The sequence below is a fragment of the Mastigoproctus giganteus genome, chromosome 3, assembly GCF_048544385.1.
Source record: "Mastigoproctus giganteus isolate SK-2022 chromosome 3, ASM4854438v1, whole genome shotgun sequence".
Classification (NCBI taxonomy): domain Eukaryota; kingdom Metazoa; phylum Arthropoda; class Arachnida; order Uropygi; family Thelyphonidae; genus Mastigoproctus; species Mastigoproctus giganteus.
This window is the reverse complement of record NC_143577.1, coordinates 247809161-247831523: the sequence shown is the minus strand read 5'-3', so window position 1 is coordinate 247831523 and position 22363 is coordinate 247809161. Positions and strand designations below refer to the sequence as shown.

At 35.8% G+C, this 22363-nt stretch overlaps 1 protein-coding gene across 2 annotated transcripts in view; it reads right to left on the bottom strand.

Annotated features, from left to right (window-relative positions):
• The window catches only part of LOC150089008 (lysine-specific demethylase 2A-like), a 413108-nt gene that overhangs the window by 11939 nt on the left and 378806 nt on the right, over positions 1-22363 (bottom strand). For both annotated transcript variants that reach the window (XM_090369764.1, XM_090369765.1), the window contains exons 14-15: positions 20104-20352; positions 8565-8798 (exon numbers count right to left, since the gene is read on the bottom strand). In XM_090369764.1, the coding sequence (XP_090225890.1) occupies positions 8565-8798; positions 20104-20352 (483 nt within the window). The remainder of the gene's footprint in view (positions 1-8564; positions 8799-20103; positions 20353-22363) is intronic.

Here is a 22363-nt window from a genome sequence, read left to right as displayed (position 1 = left end):
TTTAGAAACTGGCTGGATATGAGCAAATTTCCAAGCAGAAGGAAAAACACCTTTGGAATACGAAAGTGAAAAAAGGCGGCAAAGAATAGGCGTAAGTTCAGGAGCACAGGTTTTGAGAACAACTGGAGAAATACCATCAGGACCTGGAGCTTTCTTAGCATCAAGATTCATCAAAATCCTTCTGATATCCTTTTGACGGAAGACCACAGGAGGCATTGAATGGAGCGTGTTGGGAATAGTGTGAGGTGTTTTACCAAGATCATTAATACATGAGCTGGAAGAAAAATGGGATGCTAGCAGGTCAGCTTTAACCTTGGCTGAAGTGACAACAGAACCATCTGGTTTGGGCAGAGGTGGGAGCAGAGATGGGCAAAAGTTGCGGCCAATAGCTTTGGCAAGAGACAGAATGCTCGGCTACCATTAGGGCAAGAAGCAAGTTTTCTACTCTTAGCCTGTTTAAACTCTAGTTTGGACTGATTAACAACTGCTTTACAATTGTTGCGAGCTTTGGTGTAGGCAGAAAATGAAACTGAAGAATTAGAAACAAGCCAATTACGATATGCAACATTCTTCTCTTGAACAGCCTTAGCACATTTATTGGAAAACCAAGGTTTAGATAAAGGACAAGATTTTAAAGTGGAGTGTGGGATAAAGGATTCCATTCCTGCAAGAATAATTTCACTAACACGATCTGAGCAAATGTTGACATCAGAAGTTTTGAAACAGTAATCCGACCAAGGAAAAGAAGAAAAGAAGTCTCGCAGGTCATCCCATTTTGCATTCTTGTAATGCCAAACAACACGAAGTTGGGAATAGCCATGAGATAAAGGTTCCATTGGAGAAGAGACAATCACCAAGTTGTGATCTGAAGTGCCTAAAGGACCTCTCACTTCGACCATGTAGTTAGAAGGGTTGTTTGTGAGAAAAAGATCAAGCGTATTGGCTGTATGATTAGGATTGTCTGGTATTCTTGTAGGTAAATGAACAATCTGTGCTAGGTCATTAGTAATTGCAAAAGCCTCAGCATCTCGACCTGCTGGGTCGGTGTGACTAGAAAATGGAAGCCAGCTGGAGTTGTGAACATTAAAATCACCAAGGAAAATTACCTCACTGTTAGGAAAGTTGGACTGGAGAAAGTCAAGTTGCAAAGAGAGGAAGTCAAAGAGCTCCAAGTGATTAGTGGAGTTGGGAGAACGGTAGAGACAACAGGTGAATTTGACACAATGAGGTAGAGAGATTTTAAGCCAGAGAAGATCAAAGAGAGGAGATTGCAAAATGCCAAGTCTCTGACAGGGAATATCAGAACGGACATATGCACAAGTCCCACCTTTGAGGTGAAAGGAATCATACAGCGAATAATTTGGGCATCTGAGATGAGCAGTAGTTGAATCAACCGATAACTGAGATTCTGTCAGAAAAAGTACATGGGGTTTGGCAGACTGCAAGTGGAAATGGACATCGTTGAGATTAGAATTGAGACACGTATATTTGTGAAATGAATTAGGAAGTGCTTGGGAGGTTTAGATCTTTTCGCAGATAAGCTTGCTCTATTAGTTTGACAATTCATGGTGTATTCAATGGTAAGAAAAAGTGGGTGGGACATGCTGTATGAAATAATGAAATTTTTGGATATGGCGTACACGTGGTAAGAATATACCCAGATCCTTGACATAACGTGGCCTCGACAATTCTCCCCGCATACACACTACTTGGACTCCCTCCAGTCACTATCTGGCAGAGTAGAGGTAGCAAGATTATACACTAGCTGATCCAGAAGCCTCCTAGAGAGTTACCAATAGGTTCGGTCCAGTGTACTAACTGGCAGCCGGCCTGCGAACACCGTTTTAGAGCTGTACACTCGAAATGTAAGGAATATTGGATCTCGCCACGACGTTCATCATAACCTCAAAAGTCATCAATCATACTGCATGATGGAAGAGATAGGGAAGGGTTGACCGGAACTTAGCTCTAGAGACTAAACATGGGTTCCACCACTTCAAGCCTCCAATAAGCAAAGTGGTGGTATTTCATCAGTTGATGAGAGTCATCTAGCACCTTGCTTGTCACTCACTGAGTTAAAGAAGTCTGGATTTGAATTCCACTGCAGACTGAATTTAAATGCTTCTTCAGTTAGCAAAGCTCAGGCAGAGGGAGTAATATTTCTTCCTAGTGAGTTATTCGTAGTTTTTCATTCTAAACATGCACACTCTTCCAGATATAATACACTGATGCAATATACATAACATGGTCTATTAAAATTATTATCGCAGACTTTTATAATTATTTCAGTTCAGATAATAGCCACCATGTAGACGTTTGAGGATTGTTGCATAGAGCTTCATCAAATTGCCTAGTATTTTCTATAATTCTGATGGAATGTGGTCTATTGCTTCTAAGATGGGATAGAATACTGTCAATACTAACAAATTTCATAAATATTTGGTAATTTGTTGGCCTTAATGGTGGCACGAAGTCAAAGTGTTTTGACCATTCTCTACAGACCGCCTAGTAGTCAGGTGCACAAGTGCATAAGTACACGTGTCTTGAGTGACTGGGGTTCAAGCCTGTGACTGCTAAATGCAGTGCTGTCTCTTGTATTCTGTCTACTTTGTGAACTCCTCTGACCGTTTGGTCGTCCTGGAGTATAAACAGAAAATTTATTTATTTATTAATATACAGATACAAAATATGTATATACTAATAGTGAGGCTTGTAGAAAAGCTTCACTATCAGAATTCTTTCCTTTTTATCTGTTTGCTGTTATTTTTCTAATAAATTTTAAGAGATTTCTTCAACAAAATAGGACTCTACGAAAGAAAGATTTAGCAATGGCTAATTTTAAACATGTAAAGTTGAGTTACAACTCACCTTAGATATATTAATTCTTGAGATTTATATTAAAGAACAAATGTAAGCTCATCATTTAAAATGACAACAAACAATATTCATATTATAATAATAAACTGCATTCAAGAGACACGAAGCAGAAATAGAAACAAAAAAATTTATAAATAAATAAAATTCAAATCATAATTTTTCATAATTTTAACATACAGTTACAAAATATTTAAATATAATTTTAATTAATTATAATTCATTATTATTCTTATTCTTATTTAAAAATTTAGACGATACCAAATAAAGTATTGTATTATTATTATGTAACTAATAATAATTTCTATAATAATAAATAATTAACATAATTTAAATATACTGAAGTAGACATAACACTGGTGGGATACATAACACATTGAGTGAAAATAATGAATCTGCTACCTTACTATGGGAAAAGGTTGAGAGAGGGAATAAATGGAGGTACAGTCTGTCCTCGTATAGCACGATAGTTGCGTTCCTAGAAACCCTTGTGCAATGCAAAATCGTGCAATATAAACAACAGGCCCTATGGGAAAAGTAGGGTTAGGTGCCGACCACTCAAGATTGAACACACATTTGGAACCAAAACATTACAAAACACAATAAATAATCGGGTAATTTTAATCGTTATAAAATACGTAAGTATTTTATAACGATTAAAATACGTAATAAAAATAATATTATATTATAATAAAGTATTTTTAGCATTTTTTAATACTAAAAAAGTATTTTTTATGGATAAAATACGTATTTTATAATACGTAAGTATAAATTATAATACGTAAGTCGTAATAAAATATTGCTAATGCTTTTGCTTCTATCGTAAGCAAACTTGCTTTTTGTTTGATTTTCTATCCAAAGAGATGACAGCCGTTCCATCTCTTCCAATTCTTGTGTCTTAATCTAATGGATTTTAATTACACTTTGAGTTGTTCCCGCTATGAAAGTTGTTTTTATTTTCTCTGCATTCTTTGTAATTCTCCGCGTTGCCTCATTTAGGTCTGTAGCACGTGCAATATCACATGGTCTTTCATTTCGCTCAAAGCGTTTCACAATTTCATATTTTTTCTCTATCGACAGAAGCGGACTGGCCATAAGCCTTACGGGGGAAACCACGGTGGGCCAGAGGCCGGTGTGATTTTGGCCATAAACCGTAGTATGAGGCCACTACAAATTTTCCCGGGTAAGAATTTTTGACCCAGTCCGCCTCTGTTTATCGATATTGCTTCTTTTTTTTTCTCTCTGAATCTGCAGTGTCTTAGCCAGGACGAAGCGTCCTGGCTTTTCACACCTTTTAAGTATTTTACTAATTTTTAGGGAATAAAGCACAATTACAAACGAGGAGGCACGCTTGATACACAGAAACAAAGCTGCGCGCGCGTAGCAACTGAATAAATAACACCGTAAAGGCCGAGATACACTATTAACACCTCACATTTTACTAAAGCACATTTCTGGGGGTTACTACCATAAAACAATAAAAACAATTTCCAGTTGCGTTTCTGCTAGTGGAATCTGTTATAAACTGGTAGTAAACTCCATCTAATTGCATTTGCGATTATATCGATAGCTGGAATTGTGTTGGTTTTTACGTTATTATGGCGAAATGTGTTTCCCCTTCACTGATATAAAACACATAAATACATTTTCAGAATCTTCTTCGTTCCTATCGTGTTGCGTTCAGTTGGGGGTGATTCCGCATTCAACTGCCATTTCTTGTAAACACAAAGGCGAATCGTGTATAAGCGAATTCGGTTCGTGTTATATAAGATAACGTTCCCCTATTTATAAATCGTGTATGATCGAATTCGTGTAATGCAAACACGTGTTATACGAGGACCGACTGTATTGTGAAAATAAAATGAGCTCAATAACAGTTTTTTTTTTGGTAATTCGTTCAAATTCTGCAAATCATCCAGAGAATTTAATAGCAGATACGAATACATTTATAATAAAATACAGTGCTTGCTAGGGCTTGCAAACCGGTTTTATAAAACCGGTTAAATCGGTTTTCATATTGAGTTGTTAAAACCGAAACCGAGCTTCTAAAACCGGATTTGAATATTTTCTTAGCCCTCGAATATAGTTTTTTGTTATGCACATTTTCTTTTGTTTGTTCGTTTGTCTGGATCGTTCAACTGCTTTTGTTTTAAACATGTTTTTTTATTTAATTTAATTTAATTTTATGTTTTGGTACGAATCTCATGGGCAAGTGGCCCAAATCTAGGAGGGGTACCTTTTATCTTCCCACCTGTATCATGGCACGATGCAGGTGTACTCATTTACGACTGAGGGAGTCGGAGCGATAGTGTAAAAGAAATGCTCAACATTTCTCCGTTCCATCTATCTTGCTGGCCAGGCAAGTTATGGAACGCGCCTTATTGTTGGTTACCCACTAGAAACTGATTCGCTGAATATTGCATCAAATTTCAATCGTAGAAAGTTTTTTGCTTCTTTATTCTTATTAAATTTGCGATCAAATGTTCTCCAAAAAGCAGCTTCACCAAATTTAGGTTTTATGTAATTTTGAAAATACAATAGATTTAATTGGGAAAAAAAAATTGCAGGTAAATAAATAAAAAATTTCTTTCGTGAAAATTTTGAAACTTGCCTCGTTTAGACTCTTCATTCAGTGCTTGCGGGAGTGACGCATAGTATTGTGCCTTTGTTATCTTCAATATTTTTATTTAAAATTGTCGGTGATATAAATTCCTACTAATTAATATCTATTACTCTTAATATGTCTAAGATGAAATCAAATGTATGGAATTATTTTGCTCGAAAAGCAAAGATGAAGCACAATGTTCAACATGTCAGAAGATAATGAAGTCGTCTGGAGGATCTACATCATCTTTGATGTTGCATTTAAAGAAAATGCATCAGATTGACATTAAACAAGATAACAGTGAACCTCCCGTAAGAACATTAGAAAACTTTATCGTTAAAAAATCTATGGAAAAAGAGACTTCAAAATTAGCTGCTTTAGATGGATTTTCTTTTAATTCAATTGCCAAGAGTGAGTTTATACAATCAAGCCTTCACCTTCAGAGAAATAAAAACGATAAATTACCACCAGCCTCAGTGAATGGAATTAAAAATATGGTTCTGAATTATTATAAAACTAAGAAAGAAGAACTCATTCAGCATTTCAAAAATTCATTGGTTTTGGGTGCATGGTATTCATTGACTCTAGACGAATATACAAAATAAAAGGTATATGAATATAAATGTGCATTCAAAAGACAATCATTGGTTGTTAGGTCTTATTGAGATTAATGGTTCACTTGATAGCAGAAGAACTGAGCAAATTGTGAATGGACACTTGAAGGAATTTGGTTTGAACTTGGATGAGGATATTGTTCCCTGCACCACCAATGGAGAGCAGCAATGATGATTAAGTTTGACAAGCAAATTATGCCTAATCATCAACAATGTATAGCCCATTGTATACATCTGTCAGTTATAGATGTACTTTATGTACTTTTTGAAAACACTTATGTTTTCAAAAAAAATATAAAACATAAATCAATTATGGTGCCACAGTCTCTGAGTCTCCCAAAGACAATGAAGAAAATGAAAATAATGAAGAAAGTAGTAATGATTGAGTGATGAGTGAAGAAAGACAGCAAGGCATGCTTTATCAAACCGACTTTACTGATGAGCTCATTTATTTCTTCAATCCAATGGCCAATATTGCACAAACTATTAACAAAGTCAGAAAAATTTGCAAGCTTTTTCGAAAATCGCCTACCAAAATGACATTTTACAAAATTTTGTTAAATCAGAATTTAATGGGGAAGAATATAAACTAATATTAGATTGCAAGAATAGATGGGATAGCACATTTTATATGATTGAGAGATTTTTGAAATTTAAAAATTGCATTCCAAATGCTCTATGTGCAGTACTGTGTTTTCAAGTGTTTTCCAGTCATCTGACGATGACTGGAAAACACTTGAATTGCTATGTGAAACTTTGCGACCAGTTGAAATGATTCTGAAGGCTATAACCTCAGAAAATACAGACTTATTTAAAGCAGAGTCTTCAAAGGAATTTCTACTTGCTAAGCTTGATACGGCAGAAAACCCATTTTCTTTAAAGTTTCACCAAAGCCTTTTGCAGCGTTACAATGCAAGACGAAATTGCCAAATTGTGGCTTTGCTGAGCTATCTACACAACCTCAAAAAGTTTAGGAAAGAAGATTCAGGTTCAAGAACTTTTGATTTTCCAAGTAAGCAAGTTTTGAAAAAGCATGCTGAAGAGATTTGTCAGAGATTGTTTGTAAAACATTCCGAAGGAGTCTTAGCGTTGAATGAAGAAACTGAAAATAAACAAATTGTTCTTTTAGAAGAAAACAAAGACTCGTCTAGTTCCGATGTTGAAGATACACTCATGCGAGAGTATGTTAGTGTAATAAAGAGATTAACTGAAGAGCCTTCAAAATATCCGAGTGAACTGGAAATCAGCAAAGAATTTAAAATTTTGGAGGCAACTAGCAGTAGAAGTGAAAAGCTGGAGAAAGTTTATAGAGCACTGCTGACCATTAAACCAACAAGTGTCCAATCTGAGAGTGTTTTCGATCACTGGTCTCTTTAACACAAAAATAAGGTCAAGTCTATCAGGAAAAATGCTTAATATACTGTGTTTTTTAAAGGATCATTTTCAGAAAAAAGCTGAGCAATAAATAGTAAAGTAATTTCCCCAAGCTGTTTTTTTTCACATTATTTTTATTTATTAATTATTATTATTATTATTATTATTATTATTATAGGGCTTATTATTTTTTTGTTTACTATACGAGAAGATAGTTTTTATTCAAAGGATTTGAATACAATTTGTAATTTTGTATAATCTCAAGCTGGTTACTTTTTTGGAGCATTTTAATTTTTTTACTATAAGAGGTGATATATTTTGTTTAAAAGATTTGATTACGATTTGTACAATCTACCCAAGATAAAATAAATACCTGTGTTATAAGCTTTTAATTGTTTTCCCTAAGTTTGAGAAAATCGGTTTTAAAACCGGTTTTAAGAGTAAACTTCGGTTAAACTCGGTTTTGAAATTTCTCGGTTTTATGCAAGCCAAAAGGACCATTTCCGAAAAATAACAAAAATAGATAATTTTCGGTAAAATATTACTCAACCACTAGTAAATCTAGATTAAAAATGAACAGGCAATGGTTGTGCTACTCCAAAAAACTGGATTCCATATATTGCAAGCCATGCTAGATGTTTTCTGGAACTAGATGTAGCTGGGCAAAAGACATTAATGATTGGCAAAATTAGATAGAAAGATCAAATCCACTTAACATTATCATGATACCATCACCTATAACACCACCTTAAATACTTGTAGTCATAAAAAAGATATAAATTCTTTTGAATAACTGATAGTTGCACTGACTTAAAGCAGAAATTTATTTATTTGAAAAGCAACTAGCTTACTTTATGGTATGGCATAAATTATAATTTATACCATACCATAAAGTAAGCTAATTACATATGCATTAATATATGTATTAATAATTATTAATACATATGTATCTGGAAGTTTCGCACTAAATCATTCTGCAGATGAAACGAAAGAAACATACAGAACCTAGTCTCAGGAAGAGACAAATAATAAAAGATTGCACAGCAATACTACTTACAATATTTTAAAATAGGATTTAAATTAATATGTGAGATTACCTTCTTTTTTGGCGGAACTAAATCTGTAACATCATCATCTCTTTTTACAGGTTTTGGTTCCAATTTAATAGAACTTAAATTATTTATAGCAGTTTTTTCTTCTACTCTTTTAGAAGGATCTATAGATATATCTCCTGATAATGCTGCTGGTTCTGAGAGAATACCATTTTCTCCATTTGCTACAGTCCTTTTTGGTTCTGATGGTTTCTGTCTACTTCCTTTCATCTGTCTTGGCTAAGATGATAAAAATATTAAAAACTTACACAAAATAAAATGAAATCAATATCTTTTTCAGCAATAAGCTACAGCAAGGATTTTTATAAAAATGCAGGGTTCATTTTAAAAGATGTTAGCAAACAGCCATAAAACAGTATATCTACTGTGGCATTTTAGCAATTACTATGAGGGCAATATGTGAAATTAATAAAAATCTGTTAATTTATTCAAGAAAAAAAAATATATATCTCTATTAATAATCTTAAATAAAAAAGTTATTGTCCAGTGTCAATACAGTACTCTTAATATAATCAGTTTAAAAGAAAGGGGCAAAATATACTTTTATATATTTTTAAATGCCAAAGTGGAATTGAATTTTATTAACTATATTGTATCAGACATAAATACTATGATTTCTGTTTACAAATTCTATTTTGCTTTCATAATTTATAGTGAAAGGATTTTATATATATTGAGAAAATATAATAGGATATACAATAAATATAATACCTTTCTATTATCAATAAATTCTCATTTTAATTGACCAGGCTTTATCATCCATATGGGACATGACATCACTGCCTAATGTATGATGGTATTTACCATCATTTAAAACATTTTAACAATAAAACAAATACACATATAAGATAGTGCAAATGCATCATGCCTATATGCAGTAAATTAACCAAAATTATTATAGTGGAATTGTCTCATTACATCTCATATATACCCCAGGGGCTGACATCTTGTGAATATGGGCTTGGCACACCTATAATATGATGATAATGATGATATCTTGAGCTGGATATCATCATTATCATCATTCTTCTCTCTCTTTCTCTCTCTCAGGGTAACTTCGGGAATTTTTTTTTGGATTGTGCACATTAAGCCTCAGGCTTCCTTGCACCATATGGCTAATAATAATAATAATAATTACAAATACCTTCACAATGAGTTGCCTATTTGGTTATACAGGCTGTTCTCGCTTTATGAGTTCCCAGGTTTACGAGGGGTTTTTTTTTTTTTTTTTCAATGTATCAAGTATCAACAAAATCGAAAATATGAACATTAATTGCAAAAAATGAATGTTAAACATTCATAAATACCGCATTTCAAACCACACACATAGTTATACAATACAGCATACCGCACTTTACATATTAATCCATTATAATCGTATCGCAAAAATATCATAATGTGACCCCAATAAACACACTGTTTTTGGTAATTCATTTCGCGACTCTGGAAGTTCAAATTTTCACTATATAACTCCCTAAAAGGTCATTTTTATAATGTAAATTGTATTAGTTACCAATTAAAATCATTAAACACACTACACTTTCAACGTTATCATATAAGAACCAATTTTGAACGGCTTTGTGGTATTTTTCTAAAGCACATTTCTGGAGGTCACGACCATAAAACAATAAAAACAATTTAGGTTTATTGGGCTTTTCTGTTAGTGAAAGCAATTATAAACGGGTAGTAAACTCGATGTTATTGCATTTGTGAAAATACCAATAGCTGGAATTGTGTGGGTTTTTACATTATTATGGTGAAATGTGTTTGCCCTTAAATTTTCAGAATATTCTCTTCATTCCTTTTTTTTTTGCTTCGTAAACTTATTATCCATGCAAATCGTGTTAGCTGCAATTTGTGCATTCCGTTAAAAAATGCTTATGCATGCTATTGAAATTTATAAAAAAAAAGAGAAGATTATCTTGGAAATAAACACCTCTTGTAGCATTTCTAAAGAAAACGACTCCTTATGTTACAAACCAACGAGTGCCGAGCCAATAATGAGTAATCAACGAGTGTGCATTTAGTCGATGATGATGAAGAAGAATAAACATTCTTTAACATTTGCAAGTCATAAATAATTTCTCTATTATTATAATTTACTTGATTTTACAGGCTACATTTTCATTTCTTTGGATAAATAAATCATTGTTTAAACATAAACTAATTAGCTAACTAATTTCATTGTTGATAACATAACACATATTTTTAACATTATGTCTATGGGAAATAAATTCCCGCTTTACGAGCACACACTAGGAGCGAATTAACTCATAAGTAATGCTTCTGAAATAGAGAAGACTATTGTTACTTATTCTCAGTGTAGAACCACCACCTATTCAGGGCTTTTGTCCTGAATTTTTATTAAGCAATAAAGCAAATTTAACTCACAATTAATGAGAAGGCAGGACTCACTTTATATTAATACAGTACCAGATAATCAGATAGAAAACCAAAAATATTCTATGAAGCATTTTTGCTTTCTTTTACAATAAGAGTAAAAGATTATTTCAACTATATTTGAACCGCTTGAAATATTGTACCAGTCATGTTTAGAGTTCCTGCTGTTATGAAGGTACTGTAAAAAAAAGATGAAATTCATATGACACGAGATAATGCTCGTGAGAATAGAAATTTTGTTCTCATGTGAACCTGGTTTATAATACTAAAGTCCATTCAGCAAACAAGAAGTATGGTGTAAAGTTCTTCTCCATTATAATACTGAAATGTAGTTTCCATAAAATCAAAAGAAGTGCATCCAGTTGATATAGATGGACAGTGCACTGTTGAGTCAGTTTGGTGTGACATAAGCACTGCAAAAGCAAAAATAAGAGTAGGAGTGTGTTATAGGCCTAATGACTCGAATGAGTACAATGAACAATTGTACAGAGAAATAGAGTGGGCCAGTAAATCAGAATGTCTTATAATGGGGGATTTTAACTTCCCAGATATTGACTGGAACTTGTGGGTTGGTCACTCTGACACTAGTCAGACTTTTGTGGATTTATTGGACGATTGTTTTCTGCAGCAGCATGTTCGAGAGGCAACCAGAGAAAGTAATACTCTTGATCTGGTTATCAGCAGTGATCATTCGTGTATTAAGAATTTGCAGATAAAGGAACCACTAGGTGGCAGTGATCACAGTGTGCTGAAGTGGGATTTACTCAAAGAGGTAACTACCGTCAGAGGTAAAGGAAAGGGTTTTTGCTTCCGTAAAGGGGAGTACAGTGGTCTCAGACAGTTTTTAAATTCTGTACAGTGGGATCGACTGACGATGTTACAAACAGTAAATTCTAAGTGGGAAGCATTCAAGGAATTAATCGTGGAAGCTACTAGACTTTTCATACCGATGAAGAAATATTGTTCAAGGTTTAGGCCTAAATGGTTATCAAATGAACTAATGAGACTCGTGACAGAGAAGAAAAATGCATGGGATGCATATAAATTATCAGGCGACGCAGAAGCCTGTAGCAGATATAAGCTAGTCTGTAATCAGGCCACAAAGGAGGTTCGGCAGGCAAAGGCGGATTACGAGAAATCTTTGGCAAAAGATGCTAAGAAAAACAGCAAGGATTTCTTTACTTATATAAACTCTAAAAGGAAGGGGCTGAATATGATTGGTCCACTTGACATCGATGGTTCGACTGTTGATGATCCTGCTCAGATAGCAAACAAACTGAATGAGTATTTTGCATCTACATTCACACGTGAGGAATCATTACAGTTTGAAAATGGAAGAAGGTTATCAAATTGTAGCAGTGTGCTTAATGATTTTGTAATAACTGAGAGCAAAGTGGAGGAGAAATTGTTGAAGTTAAACATAAGAAAGGCACCTGGGGCGGATGGGATCTATCCAGTTATATTAAAGGAGGCGGCAAAGCAACTAAGCAAACCCTTAGCCATAATTATGAGAGCATCCTTGGATTCAGGGGAGGTTCCCACGGACTGGAGATGTGCAAATGTATCCCCAATTCACAAAGGAGGTTCGAAGGGTGACACGAGTAATTACAGACCAGTTAGTTTAACTTCTGTTCCGGGTAAAATAATGGAGTCACTGGTTAAAGATGCATTGCAGGATCATCTAGACAAGACTGCAGCAATAATTCAGACACAGCATGGGTTTGTTAAGGGAAAGTCTTGTCTGACAAATTTGATTGGTTATTATGATGTGGTCACAAAGGAACTGGATGCAAAAAATAATTTTGATATCATATACTTGGATTTCAGGAAAGCTTTTGACACTGTTGCGCATGGAAGACTACTGTACAAATTGGAGCAGAATGGTATTAAGGGTAAGTTGCTACAATGGATAAAAGGATGGTTAAGTGGGAGAAGACAGAGGGTGGTAATCAATGGGTGCTGCTCTTCGTGGACTAATGTTATTAGTGGAGTCCCACAGGGTTCGGTGTTGTGTCCACTGTTGTTTTGTATATTTATCAATGATATTGATGAAGGTATATCAGGCTTAATGTCGAAGTTTGCAGATGACACGAAGGTTGGCAGGGTTGTTAATGACAGTAATGGCAGTGTGCCACTGCAACAGGATCTAGATAATTTGGGCAGATGGGCTAAGAAGTGGCAACTGAAGTTTAACCTTGACAAATGCAAAGTATTGCATATGGGTAGAAGTAACCCCAGAGAAACATACCAACTGTGTGGTACTACACTTAAGGTGGTAGAAAATGAAAAAGACCTGGGAGTAATTGTGCAGTCAGATATGAAGTTTTCTGAGCAATGTAGACAGGCTGCTAGGGCAGGTCATGGGGTTTTGTCAATGATATATAGGAATTTTGCTAGCAGGGAAAAGGAGGTGATTGTCCCTCTGTATAAGGCAATGGTCAGGCCATGCCTTGAGTACTGCGTACAGGTCTGGAGGCCTCATTTTAGGAAGGATGTAGATTTGCTTGAGCGTGTACAGAGAAGAGCAACACGATTGGTGAGGGGAATGAAGGGATCCTCTTACCAAGAGAGGCTTAAGTTCTGCAAATTGCAGTGGCTGGAGACTAGGCACCTGCGCGGTGATCTGATTGAGGTCTATAAGGCCTTGAATGGGTTGAGCACGCTGAATTCTGATGGGATCCTCCCACTTGTTCAGAATACGAACCTACGGGGACATAAGTTCAAATTAAGAAAGGATAGATGTAGAATAGATGTGCGGAAATTTGCCTTTAGCCAGCGGGTGGTTAATTGCTGGAACAAACTTCCATCTGTCGTTGTGGAAGTTGATAGGTTAAATAAATTTAAGGAGGAACTGGACAGGCAATTGGAGGGTATGGTGTGATATTTTTTTTTTTTTTTTTTTTTTGGCTGATGCTGCATAAGCTCCTACACTTGCTTTCTTGCATCAAGTGCCACTACTACTACTACTACTACTACTAGGGCAGTACAGTCTATATATATTTGACTGCATTCTGTTATCATAATGCAAACAAAGAAAGAAAGAAGGCAAGTAAATCTGAGTGCTTCTGATAAACAGAAGCTAAATAAGAAGCAGGAAAACAGAAGTTAAATAAGAAGCAGGAATCTATTGTTTCAGTGACTACCATGTGAGGAGCAGGAGTGAAAAACCAAATATATCCTATTATGTGTTAGAGAATGTGCTCAAGCAGTTCACTATAAAGTTTGATGTTGATAGTAGTACAGTGGCGAAATGGTTTGTGTACTAATACTACTATCAACATCAAACAAAAGAAAACATATAAAGGTAAGCTCATGATTAAAAACTTGAAGCTGTGAACAAATGTTATATGCAGCAGCATTCAATTGGTGTGATGGTACATGGCAATGAACTTGGAGTAGCTACTAAATAAACTTGCAAAACATGTGAACAAAACCAGTAGCAATGGTTGGTTATGTTACCACCAATACAGTAATGTGGCAAGTCTTTAGCACTACTAGTGAGTCTTGAGCCTCTTAGAAGGCATCTTAACTAGATAATAAAAATTTGGCTTCTGCTTGGCCCAGGTATCTGATGCTGATGAGTGAACCATTTTTAACATTCACTGCCTGAAAATACTCTTATAATTCAGATAATAATTATGAGAGCTTCCTTGGACTCAGGGGAGGTACCCACAGACTGGAGATGTGCAAATGTAACCCCAATTTACAAAGGAGGATCAAAGGCTGACACAAATAGACCTGTGAGTTTAACTTCTGTTCCAGGAAAATTAATGGAAGCACTGGTTAAAGAAGCACTGCAGAATCATCTTGACAAGAATTCAGTTATAGCTCAGACAGCATGGTTTTGTTAAGGGAAGGTTTTGCCTGACCAATTTGATTGGATACTATGATGTAGTCACAAAAGAATTGGATGCAGGAATAACTTTGATATTATATATTTGGATCTTAGAAAGGCTTTTGATACTGTTGCACATGGAAGACTGCTGCACAAATTGGAGCAGTGTGGCATTGGTGGCAAATTGTTGCTTTGGATAAATGGATAGTTGAGTGGTAGAAGACAGACAGTGGTAATTAATGGACACTGCTCACCATGGACTAATGTTATTAGTGGAGTCCTCAGGGTTCAGTGTTGGGTCCATTGTTGTTTTCTGTATTTATAAATAATATCAATGATGGTATATCAAGTTTGCAGACGATACAAAGGTTGGCAGGGTTGTTAAGGACGCTACTGACGCTATGCTGCTGCAACAGGATATGGAAAGGTTAAGCAGATGGGCTGAGAGGTGGCAAATGAAGTTTAACATTGACAAATGTAAAGTACTACATATGGGAAACAGCAACCCCAGAACAATGTATCAACTCTGTGGTACTACACTGACAGTGGTAGAGAATGAAAAGGACCTGGAGGTAATTGTGCAGGCAGATATGAAGTTCTCTGAGCAGTGCACATGGGCTGCAAGAGTAGCTCATGGTGTCTTATCAATGATATACAGGAATTTTTCTAGCAAGGATGAGAGGTGATTATTCCCTTGTATAAGGCAATGGTCAGGCCGCACCTTGAGTACTGTATACAGGTCTGGAGGCCTCATTTCAAGAAGGATGTAGAGCTGCTGGAACGAGTACAGAGAAGGGCAACAAGGTTAGTGAACGGAACGAAGGGTTGCTCTTACGAAGAAAGGCTTAAGTTTTGCAAATTACAGTGTCTGGAGACTAGGCACCGGCGAGGTGATCTGATAGAGGTGTATGCTCAATGCTGATGGGATACTCATGCTCAATGCTGATGGGATACTGCCTCTTGCTCAGAATAATCACTTGAGATGGCATAAATTGAAATCGAGGAAAGACAGATGTAGGAAAGATGTGCGGAAATTTGCCTTTAGCCAGTGGGTAGTTGGTTAGTGGAACAGACTTCCATCCCTTGTTGTGGAAGTTGATAGCCTAAATAAATTTAAGGCTCAGCTGGATAGGTATTTTGAATGAACGGAGGGGTGAAGTGGAAGGGGTTTTTTTTTTTTTTTTTTTTTGGCTGATGCTGCATAAGCTTGCTTTCTTGCATCATAATCCTCTACTAATGCTAATGCTACTAGTGAGTCTTGAGCCTCTTAGAAGGCATCTTAACTAGATAATAAAAATTTGGCTTCTGCTTGGCCCAGGTATCTGATGCTGATGAGTGAACCATTTTTAACATTCATAAGCAAGAGGACTCTACTCCTGGATGAAAGCTTGGCAAAGAGTTTCATATGAGAAATGATATAATCAGCACACAGTTATATGGTGAATCTCAAAATATATGGTGAGATGTCAAAATGTATCCTCACTTCATAAGTGGGGATCAAAAAGTGACAAGAGTAATTACAGACCTGTCAGCTTAAAATCTGCTCCAGGAACAACAATGGACTCATTGGTTAAAGAAGTTTGTTGTTTGTCTGTTTGGTTTTTAGGAGCATTAGCAACTAAGGCCATATTGCTCCGTGGTTAAAGAAGTAATGCAGGATCATCTGGACAGAAATGTAATTATACTGCAGCCACAGCATGGATTTGTTAGAGGGGGGGGGGGGGGGAGCCTTGCCTAACCAATCTGATAGGTTACTATGGTGCAGTGATCAAGGAACTGGATGCAAAAAAAAATTTTTGATATTATATACTTGGATTTCTGGAAGGCTTTTGGTACTTTCACACATAAACTACTATGGATAAAAGGATGGTTAAGTGGAAGAAGACAGAGAGTGGTTATTAATGGGCACTGCTCTTTGTGGACTAATAATATTAGTGGGTTTTTTTTTTTTTTTAGGAGCATTAGCAACTAAGGCCATATTGTTCCAGGAATATGCGGTGGTCATTCCCTGACCTTTCCGCATCCTCTGTATTTGGTGGTGACGGGCTCGAACCCCGGTCTAATCAAGAAGCGTGTGCTATGCACTGCTGCTCCTTCCCACCTGGCTACGGAGGCACCGTAATATTAGTGGAGTCCAATAGTTCAGTGCTGGGCCTATTGTTGTTTTCAATATTTATTAATGTTATTGATGAAGCTATATTAATCTTAATGTCTAAGTTTGCACCTTGTTCCAGTAGCTACCCTGATTACTGTTAATGACAGTAATCAGGATAGCTAATCAGAATAATCACCTGAGATGGCATAAATTGAAATCGAGGAAAGACAGATGTAGGAAAGATGTGCGGAAATTTGCCTTTAGCCAGTGGGTAGTTGGTTAGTGGAACAGACTTCCATCCCTTGTTGTGGAAATTGATAGCCTAAATAAATTTAAGGCTCAGCTGGATAGGTATTTTGAATGAACGGAGGGGTGAAGTGGAAGGGTTTTTTTTTTTTTTTTTTTGGCTGATGCTGCATAAGCTTGCTTTCTTGCATCATATGCCTCTACTAATGCTAATGCTACTAGTGAGTCTTGAGCCTCTTAGAAGGCATCTTAACTAGATAATAAAAATTTGGCTTCTGCTTGGCCCAGGTATCTGATGCTGATGAGTGAACCATTTTTAACATTCATAAGCAAGAGGACTCTACTCCTGGATGAAAGCTTGGCAAAGAGTTTCATATGAGAAATGATATAATCAGCACACAGTTATATGGTGAATCTCAAAATATATGGTGAGATGTCAAAATGTATCCTCACTTCATAAGTGGGGATCAAAAAGTGACAAGAGTAATTACAGACCTGTCAGCTTAAAATCTGCTCCAGGAACAACAATGGACTCATTGGTTAAAGAAGTTTGTTGTTTGTCTGTTTGGTTTTTAGGAGCATTAGCAACTAAGGCCATATTGCTCCGTGGTTAAAGAAGTAATGCAGGATCATCTGGACAGAAATGTAATTATACTGCAGCCACAGCATGGATTTGTTAAGAGGGGGGGGGGGGAGCCTTGCCTAACCAATCTGATAGGTTACTATGGTGCAGTGATCAAGGAACTGGATGCAAAAAAAAATTTTTGATATTATATACTTGGATTTCTGGAAGGCTTTTGGTACTGTCACACATAAACTACTATGGATAAAAGGATGGTTAAGTGGAAGAAGACAGAGAGTGGTTATTAATGGGCACTGCTCTTTGTGGACTAATAATATTAGTGGGTTTTTTTTTTTTTTTAGGAGCATTAGCAACTAAGGCCATATTGTTCCAGGAATATGCGGTGGTCATTCCCTGACCTTTCCGCATCCTCTGTATTTGGTGGTGACGGGCTCGAACCCCGGTCTAATCAAGAAGCGTGTGCTATGCACTGCTGCTCCTTCCCACCTGGCTACGGAGGCACCGTAATATTAGTGGAGTCCAATAGTTCAGTGCTGGGCCTATTGTTGTTTTCAATATTTATTAATGTTATTGATGAAGCTATATTAATCTTAATGTCTAAGTTTGCACCTTGTTCCAGTAGCTACCCTGATTACTGTTAATGACAGTAATCAGGATAGCTACTGGAACAAGATCTAGGAAAATTAGGTTGATGGGCTGAAAAATGGCAGTTGAAATTTAGCATTGACAAATGCAAGGTATTGCATATGGGTAACAGTAATTTCATTGTCTGATGGCATCAAGGGTTTTCCCCATCTCCACATTGTGTAATCTTGTACTTTGTAAAGCACAGAACACTGTGTAGGCCAGAGATTTAAAAGAGCATGGGTAGTGATTAATGTTTAGTGTTATGTTCTGTTGTACTTCTGACCATTTAGCCGTTGGGCCCTTATTAGGATCTACCATTACCACGCTTAGCCCCAGGAAGGCAGGTCAGGTACCCAGTAGATTTATTAGTATTCGGCAGGCCATGCTACCTAGTTTCCAAAGATTAAAGTGGCAAGGGCCTATTATATATATATAAAAAAGAGGAATGAGGCACTGCAATTTGGTAAAGCCAAAAGAGGTTTTTTGTAAGTGATTTGAATTTGAACATTGGTGAATTTTTCATTGTGTGGGACAAGTGCTGACGGTTTAGGCATAGCAGGGGGAGGGGAGGAAGACAGACAGTAACAGAAAATGAAAAAAAATCTGGCAGTAATTGTGCAATCAGACATGAAATTCTGAGCAATGTATGTAGACATGCTACCAGGACAGCCTATGGTTTTTGTAAATGATATACAAAAACTTTGCTAGCAAGGATAAAGAGGTGATTATCCCCTTGTACAATGCCATGGTTAGGCCGCATCCATTTTGACTACTGTATACAAGTCTGGAGGCCTCACTTTAGGAAGGGTGTAGAACTGGAATGGGTGCATAGAAAGGTAACCAGATTAGTGAAGGGAACAAAAGGGTGCTTTTACCTAGAAAGGCTTCAGTTCTGTGAACTGCAGCGTCTAGAGACTAGGCGCCTGCAGGGAGATCTAACTGAGGTGTCTAAGGCCTTGAATCGGGTGAATAAGCTAAATGTTAATGGCATTCTTCCTCTTGCTGAGACTACACACACACACGAAGGGTCATAAATTCAAGTTGAAGACAGTTGCAGGATAGATGTGCTTCACCCAGTGGGTGGATGATTGTTGGAACAGGCTTCCACGTGTTGTTATGGAAGTGGTTGGCTTGAACAAATTCAAGGAAGAACTAGGCAAATTCTTGGAAGGTTATGGATGGGTGAAGTGTTTGCGTCATTGTTGTTTTTTGGCTGATGCTATATAAGTTTGCTTTCTTGCATCAATTGCCACTACTACTATTGTAAATAAATAATCTACAAGGAAATTAATATGAATAATCATTTTTTAAAATGATCATATATTTTCAATACAGAATATTTGTAACATAACTTCACTACTATGATTTCACAAATAGAAATTATTTATTCCTTATAACATGATAATGCATTACAAGCGTTAAGTTCATGACTGGTTGGGCGAATTTTTATCAATTATGCACGAGTTACTTTCCTTTGTCTTTCATGCCATTTACTATAGACATTTTTATCTCAGCATTTTTGAAGATAATTTTGTTCATAAAGTTCATAACCACTCTTTATAAAGTTATGAACAAACTGTACAAATTCTGTTCAACAAAGTTTGGATGATACTGAATATGGCCAAATTTTAATTTTATTTAAAAAAATTTAGTTATTAATAATTAAAATTTACATTTCTAAATAATGTATATTATTTTCATCTTGTTGCTAATTTAAAAAAAGATAAAAAAACATTACCTTGACTTGTTCAGGTTTACCATCACGACAACATTTTGGACATTCCCAACTATTGGGCAAGTCATCATTCACATTTCCTTCTATAGGGAGATCTGGAAACTTCTCTTGCAAACATTTAGGATGAACAATTTCCCAACACTGAGAACACTCCATGAGACTAGAATTTTCATTCTCTGGTGGGGGATTACTCATTTTATCCCATCCATCTTTTCCACAGATCATACAGCAAGCTGTATGTGGCAAAACAGGCTAAAAAGTAATATTTTAATACAGGCATTACAAAAATGAAAATGATGTTTATGATTTAATTTATTCTTTTGCGGTTAACATTGAAATACTTTAAGGCAATGATTAGTACTAGTTTTATTTGATCAACTTTTAATTATCAGGAAAGATTTATCTAGTCTGCAGAGTAACAGAACTTATGGAGTCTGCTCAAAAAAAAAAGTATTTGGACTGCTATGATATCGTGACAATATGCACACTAGAGGTTGTATGACTTAATTCCTCCTTTGGAAAAGTATCCTTTTAGGGTGGTATACTTAGCCCGATGATTTTCCCGCTCTTGGAAGCATTTCAGTGGAGCCCATTTCAAAATTGCTGAAAGCCAAACCATCGTATCATTCTTTATCATGTTGTACATCATCAGCTGTTAATGGTGTACTTTCCTTACATAAACAGCTATAATTTTGTACACTCTTGGGGTGGGGTCACATGGCACATATCTAATCAATACAGAAGCAGCTGAACTTGATCAATTCTGTGTTTGAACAAAAATCACTGTATACGTAACAATGAATGTAATCGCATTATCATGGTGAAGCAACTAGTCTTTGGAGTTCCACTCTTCCGGTCCGCTTTATCAAACTAGATTGCAAAGGCATCACAGAATGTAAATGTAGGAATTTTTATTAATTGTTTGTTACATTGGAGCATATTCATGGCAGACAACACTCTCACAGTCAAAAAATGGTAGTAACACAGCGTTCATTTTGCTGCTGGCTGTGCATTTTTAGGTGAGGAATGGGGAAGCCTCAACTGGGATGACTGTTGTTTAGTTTTAGGACCACACACATAAACCATTTTCGCTCCGGTTATGATACATCTTATCATTAGTTGAATGTTCAAACAAATCACAAGAGACTTGAAGGCAGCATTCAACCTGTTCCTCTGTTAAGAGCTGTGACACAAACTTTGCAAAAATGCCTCATGTTTAAAGTTTTCATTAAAATAGAATGACATGATCAAATGGTGATATGTTTCTTCATAAATGATTTCAAGTTTCTTTGTGATTTCAAGATACAAGTTTCTTCACAATTAAATTTCATGAACAGTTGATCTTTAATCATTTTATACACTCGAGACACAATTTCATCAATATTTGAAGATGAGGACTCTCCAGAATGCAGATTGCTTTCAACAGACTCTCTACTCTCTTTGAAATGGTGGTAGTAGTCTAAAACTTATATACAGCCCATCACCAAGTCCATATATGGGGACAACTCTGAAATGAGCCATACACATTTCCAAATTTCATCACACTACTCCAATAGCATCCTAAATTTTGTTAAAATCAAACAAATAGAAATCTAGTAATTATTATTATTATTATTATTTCCCACAAACTCATCATATATTTCTATTCACACACTGTATATTATAGTTACTTCTCCCCACCATATATATATATTACATATTTTTATCCATATATTGTATATTATATTTGAAGCACTGGATTATGTTTGCTACTGTGTGCTAATTGGAGGAATGAATGGGGAATAGGATGTATGCATAGAAAAAAAAAGTTCTCAGTTTAAGCACTGCACATGATTTGTTGCTCCTTTTTGAAGACCTCATTTTTTTTGTTATCAATTTACTAAATATATCAGTAAAGAATTATATAGTAGACTTGATTTTTCAGGATAGAGGGTAAAAAAAAATCCCAGATAATCGATTTCCCGGTTAATCCAAAAAATATCGAAAAATGTTCAGCAACCTACATAAAAAAATGGCAGTAGATAAAAAAAACTTACCATGCACTACTTGCGTGTCCAATACGATACTGCCCTTTATTTTTTACGATGTCACGTATGGTTTGGTCACCAACATTATAATGGTTCACTAAAGATTTAACAGATGCACTGTTTTCAAACTTTTGAATAATTTCAAGTTTTTTTTTTAATTGAAAGCACAACTCTTTTGCATTTACCCATCATTTTCGCAATTTCTAAACAAAAAAAATATTTACAAAAAAAAAAAA